The sequence below is a fragment of the Anabas testudineus genome, chromosome 7 (genome assembly GCF_900324465.2).
Source record: "Anabas testudineus chromosome 7, fAnaTes1.2, whole genome shotgun sequence".
Lineage (NCBI taxonomy): Eukaryota > Metazoa > Chordata > Actinopteri > Anabantiformes > Anabantidae > Anabas > Anabas testudineus.
Window position 1 is genome coordinate 19,642,843 of NC_046616.1, and position 6,151 is coordinate 19,648,993.

The following is a 6,151-nucleotide window of genomic DNA, read 5'->3' on the forward strand; positions in this document are numbered from 1 at the left end:
AGATGGCTGGGTGAACACAGCCCTGTGTGTCCATTAACACAGGGCCAAATTGGCACAAAACCAAAGATGTCTTCCTGACGTGTGACTCCGTATCACACACAAGGACCCTATCTTATTAAGGATATCCTGTTTCCTTCAGCTAAACTCCACAAAATCTTTTTTGAATTTCAGTGCGACAGTCTTTCCAGTGTGCCTCCTTTATGCAATGAGCCGGTCTGATGAGTCCTTGGAGTCCAGCGACTCCGTGCTGCTGCCCTGCTCTTGCTGGGCCTCGTGAAAGCTGCACTCTATTGCTATTAATGTCCTAGGGTCATCTAAAACAGAAAGGGAAAATGAAACAACCACTTATTTTAACCTTGTTTGACTTGCTAAACATCTTGTATTATGACATTCAGGTAACATGACAAGCAAAACCACATCAGAATTAATCATGAAGTACGTCAGTAATTACCTGTGGGCATTCTGATTATTGGTTTTGTTGGGACTGGCTTTTTTGATTTCTTTTTCTTTTGGAGGATTTTCACAGCCATAGTGATGATCACGATGATGGTAAAGCCCATCAGAGCTATGCTGACAACCATAAATATGACCAGTGGCCACCCCTGGTCTGTGGCACCTGATACAAACAACAGGAATTTAGAACCAAAGATAAAGAACAACAGCAAAAAACAAAACAACTGAAGAAGAAAAGCAGACGTTGTGTGTTACCAGGTTGAGTAGGCTTGTACGATGGACTAACGGAAGCATTTGCACACTTGATATCAGAAAAAGCATCTCCTTTGTGTTCAATATACTGATGTGGATGGGGACACCTTAGAGAAAAGAAGAAACAATGAGAGAAAAATTCCAGTCATATCTAAGCAGTATAATAACTACAGCCCAGGCTATAGCTTACTTGGTACTCCAGGGTTTACACTTCTGGTGGATCTGGTTATTGAAGGTTCCCTCTGGACACGGTCTGCAAGAACCTGCAAAGAAAAACTCAGTTGAGTCGCCAGTCTTTGGTGCCTGTGTAGTGTGTGTGCTGGAGTTGCATTCTTATTTGTAGTATTGCTTACGTTGGTCTGCAGGTTCTTCACCCTTGACACATTCCATAACACAGAAGGAACAGCGATCATCTCCACATCTCAGTCCCTTTTCACAGCGACACACTGTGTCGCTCGTGGCAGTGCAGGCTTTCACCTGAACTAAAGCACCTAGATATAAAAACACGGTAAGAGAGTTTTACTATCTTGTAATTTGACTGATCTTTCTATTCTGTGCTCAGATAGTAATTCACTACTGGAAGAATCTTTGACTCTGGGTCCACGAACATACCTACACACTGTGTACACCTGGCACATTTGAAACTTGCCCGGTCCAGAAATGTTCCAGGCTCACAAGGAGTACAGAGATCGCTCGGAGTTGAACCACACTTTCTGACCATCCGATTTCCTATAGACACACACACAAACATAAATCAGATACAAATAGCATCACTGTGAGCTTTGCCACGTCAGCTGACATCACATTTAGTTAGGTCAACTCCTTCAGTAACAAGTCGTCATACACATAGTTTCTGCCTCAAAGCTTTACAAGCTATACTGCAGCACAGAAAAGCTTTAGGAAATGTTCACATTAGCGGATATGATGTTGAGGAACTTATTTTAACTACCTACTAAACAGTTGTTTTAAATCTAATAATAATAATGTGGATTACTGTACATGCTTGTGAATTTCATGTAAAATAATACCAAATCATTTTTTTGTCTCTGAAATGCTGTGACTCAAGGTGGGACCTTGCAGAAAATGGGAAAACATCCAGGAGAAATCCCTATGAAATCGTACTTGATCACAGTACTTAGAGTCAGTAAGACTGTATAATTCTGGAATTGAAGTGTATAAATGTCACAGCTCCTAATTATCAGTTACATCATTCACGCCTTCTCACTTTGTTGTGGTATTAGCTGAAACCACTGAAACTATATTTGGTTACTTGTAACCACCACTGAGGAACTGCTGAAAGACAGGAATATCATTTCAGTTTTTACATCCCCATACAATCCGCTTGACTTTTGGATTTTGTCAGACACTACAGAGAATTAGTCGAACTATTTAGGTCTTTGGGTAAAGCAATGATCTAGGCTGGTTGATATATTTACTGTCATAAGGAAGTTATATATGGTTAATTAAACTAATCTAGTCTGATGTAACTGTGTCATGAGGAACCATGTCTTTATGAAGATGATGATGTTCAGTGTTGGTGTCAGAGAGGTTTTCATTTAACTGCGTGATCATGGTGCAGTTTTGCTGTTTAACTGCAGTGTTTCACTAAGGTTAAGTGTTTGTCAACAATATTTATGTCGGTGAGGCAACACCTTACTGTATAACGATGTCTAGTTCAACAACAGCATGAACTACAACCTCCAAAATGATGAGGAATCAACACCTGAGTGAAACCGTCAACAAAAACTCAACGTACATGGAGGATTTATTACAGGACTGTTAGACTGAATTAGCTTTCACTAGGTGAACCCAACAAACTACCAACTGAGTGTACAGCATTATAAGTTTTTTTTTTATAAACAGGGTGACGAAATGGGAGCAGAAATTACCTTTCACCTTCCCTTTGTAAAAATATATAAATAAAAATGCTCCAGGTAGTTGTGTTGTTCATTTAGACCAGTACAACAGTGGCAACCTCAGAAAATGGCTGTATATATTATCATGTAGAAGCTTTATCATTCAAATGTCAATTCAATTACACCGAGACACATCAATGATCAGCAGCTCTTTTATTACTTACCAGGATGACACTCATCGCAGCAAACATCACGGCTGCCTTTTTGTGCACTCCATGTCTTGCAGCCTTTGTTAGTCTGTTCAACACTGCACAGGCAGCTTTGCAGGAGCAGACAGAGAACCATTACCCACAGGATCGAAGCCATACTGTTGTCAGACCTCCAGTAGTATGAGAAAGGATGACACAGCCTCTTGTATGAGTTTATCCAATCTGAGGAATATCCAAGAAAATCCAAGATGTTATCTTTCTTCCTTCCTTTTTTTTCTTTCCAAAGGCACTATTTGTTTGTCTAAATCTAAATTCAGCAGAATATCTTTAGGTCTTTTAGCAGCAAAGTTCAGAGGTATATATGTAGACGTGTTCTCTGCTGTAGATTCAGTGTGCAACTCACCCTACAGCCAGCTGGGGGTGGTTTTCATACTAAGGGGGGGCGTGTCTTGTGCCAGAAAAAAAGAGCAGAAATGTCAAAGACTTGTGTTTGTAAAACAGAATCGCATTTTATTTTAATCCTAATAGAAAGATTAGAGACAGTTTTTTTTTATTAGTTAAATCAATATACAGCAACAATAGAATACTAAGATATTGGGTTAAGAAGTTTTTGGATAGTTAATTAAAGAAAAACATAAGCAGATCAGGTTACAGGTCTTCTTCAGTGCTGCTCTACGACTGCGCTGCCTGAATTGAATTCCTAATCATCGCCACGCCTACTTCGCTCAAAGGATGCTGGCTGCCTGTCAGTACCTCGTATCCTAAAAACTACAGCTGGGGGCAGAGCTTTTTCTTACAAAGCCCCAAAGTTGTGGAATAGCCTTCCAAATAGCGTTCGGGACTCAGACACAGTCTCAGTGTTTAAGTCTAGGCTGAAAACCTACCTATTTAGTCAAGGATTTGAGTAAATAGATCTGGGAAGGACTCATGGACGTAGAGCATTATGGTGAACTGGTATGTTTAGATGCTGTCTTCCCAACTCTCACTGATCACTCGGGTTTGTTGATGGTGAAGTGTTCGGTTGCTCTACATCCCAGTGCGCCCTCATGTCTGTGTTTCCTTCTGAACCCACCCTTTTAGTTAGGCTGTCATAATTAGTCCTGCCGGAGTCCCTGCTGCACTACACTAAATATACATTCACCTCAAACTTTATCTGACTGTGAATACAACTAACTGCAATCTCTCCTCTTCTCTCTCTTTTCCCTCTTCCTGTCTCTCTGTCGAGCTACACGTCATTCCACCCTCTGCCCTCTGGTCCTGTCTGACTCGTCCTGATGCCCAACTTCTGGCTGGAGATCTCGTCGCCTGGATCCACCGTTTGCCCTTTGGGATGCGTTTGGAGACTGGATTGGTCACAAGCTACCATGAAGTCGGTCCCGGCCTCGGCGGACGTCGGAAGCTGTTTCTCGGAGGTCTCGACTCAACGCTCGATAGTCAAGGAATGGAACTAGTCTGCCTGCAATAACTAACTGGACTCCATATTAACTTAAAGACATTAACTGTTATACTGGACTGCCTGCTGCCTACACAGCATGTAATCACCCATATGAGGATGGGTTCCCTGTTGAGTCTGGTTCCTCTCAAGGTTTCTTCCTGTTGCCTTCTCAGGGAGTTTTTCCTTGCCACTGTCGCCCTCGGCTTGCTCATCAGGGACAATCACATTATTATGACTCATACACATACACTGTTCATGTACTGTTCTTTGGTTGTGTAAAGCTGCTTTGTGACAATGTCAATTGTAAAAAGCGCTCTACAAATAAAATTGAATTGAATTGAATTAATCATGGAATTTCTGCACAGCCCAGGTGAACAAAGCCTTAGGTTCCTGGAAGTAATTCCTGACTGTCACTTTACTGAAGATGACCACTTGTTCCTTCACTTCCATTGCAGTCATTAGCTCAATTCCACATCACTTCATTTAAATGAAGACTCATCACGCTGGTGTAAAGTCTCCTGGAATCCATCCATCCTGATCCATCATGATGAATCCATGACTGTACTGTGTTTAGCAAGAAACAATTAACATTAGGATTTAAGCCACAGAATCTCAGTGACACACAGGATATTGTTGTTATAGTTGCTGCACTTGTTCCAACTTGCCTGCATGTAGGACTTAAAAACTGTGTCTAGTTTTACCTTTTCACATTTTAAGCCAGTCCAAGTATTATTACCACACAATTCAACACTCAGTCACATCACTGGTGCAAGAGTAACCTGCAGTCACCAATGACAAGAGGGTGGCTATATTTAATATATTTCCACTTAGTTTTATATTTATCCATTAAGCACAGGACTGCTCAGACACTGACGCATTCGTGGTTGTGGTGACTTTTACAGTGGCCCATTGTAGCTTACAGTTTTAGCCCTTTAAAGTTTTTACAAGAGCTTCTTTTGCATTAGTTTAACTGGTAAAAAGTTGAAGTAAGCAGACGTTAAGCGTACTTGTAAATCACCCAGCCTTGACAGAGTCAAATTCACTGCGCTTTTCCTGTGATTGAATAGCTCAAGAGACATGACACTGATTGTTATTGACTCCCTGAGGATTACTTTGTGATGAGTCACCCAACACAAGGCACTCATGCCAAGCATCACGTGTCTGTTCTCAACACAGAAAGTTCAAAATTTTCCCTTCCTTGATCACCTGCTAAGACCCCAAACAAACTGAAACAGAAAGCGCAGCAGGAATGCCCTTTGAGGTAAAATGAAAGCATGGCTTTGGTAAAAGTTTTTGTTGTACTCAGTGGCTTTAGTTAAATGTGGTCCCAATTCCATATTGTTTATTTCGTTTGAAAAGAGAACTGGTTTGGTCTTACAGTAAGTGTTTTCACTCGTGAAAACAACTGACTAATTAGCTGACTAACGACGAGCTGACAATGTGTCAATTCCCTTAAGGGGTGATAAGAATGCTGTAGATGATGCTTCTGACTCAGCCTCAAATCATGCTTTAAAATGAGGGGACTGTAATCATCACAAGATATTCCTGTTATGTCATGTTTATGCATCATGACATTTGGCCAGTCTCACCTTTGGCATTTGAATAGCTTAGTTTCTCAGCACAGTGTACACATGTAACATGAGACTGTGATGTCAAAAGTCAGCACCACGTCTGCCTACACATCACTGGCCAAGAAACACCTCCCACATTTACTCTTCAACCTCCCCCCCAAAAAAGTCAGCTATGAAGCACAGTAAACCCCAAAAGCCCAATTAACATACCGAGTTGGGAAATACTTTTGAATAGTTCGGTAAGTAGTGTAGCAAATGCATTCACTCTGCTGGTAAATGAGTGTGTGTGAGGGTGTGTGAGTGTGTGAGTGTGGACGTAGGCTGATAAAATCCTCAGAGTCAAACTGCAACTATGTCAGTTAAGACAGAAGCCAG

The 6,151-nt window shown here is 41.2% G+C and overlaps 1 protein-coding gene across 1 annotated transcript; it reads right to left on the bottom strand.

The window, feature by feature from the left end:
• Positions 1-173: 173 nt before the first annotated feature.
• tnfrsf9a (tumor necrosis factor receptor superfamily, member 9a) lies at positions 174-3,189 on the bottom strand. Its single transcript, XM_026367251.1, has 7 exons — positions 2,786-3,189; positions 1,318-1,434; positions 1,059-1,196; positions 896-968; positions 709-812; positions 452-616; positions 174-314 (listed from the first exon to the last, which is right to left on the bottom strand). The coding sequence occupies exons 1-7, from the start codon at positions 2,925-2,927 to the stop codon at positions 199-201; spliced, it is 855 nt and encodes a 284-aa protein (XP_026223036.1). The 5' UTR covers positions 2,928-3,189; the 3' UTR covers positions 174-198.
• Between the last annotated feature and the right edge of the window lie 2,962 nt (positions 3,190-6,151).

Excerpts from the sequence above, each read along its gene's own strand:
- tnfrsf9a (XM_026367251.1), bottom strand. The coding sequence starts at position 2,927 with ATGGCTTCGATCCTGTGGGTAATGGTTCTCTGTCTGCTCCTGCAAAGC. Across the intron at positions 1,197-1,317 it reads CAGGTGTACACAGTGTGTAG|GTGCTTTAGTTCAGGTGAAA; the intron begins GTATGTTCGTGG and ends TTTTATATCTAG. Across the intron at positions 813-895 it reads TGTAAACCCTGGAGTACCAA|GTGTCCCCATCCACATCAGT; the intron begins GTAAGCTATAGC and ends CTTTTCTCTAAG.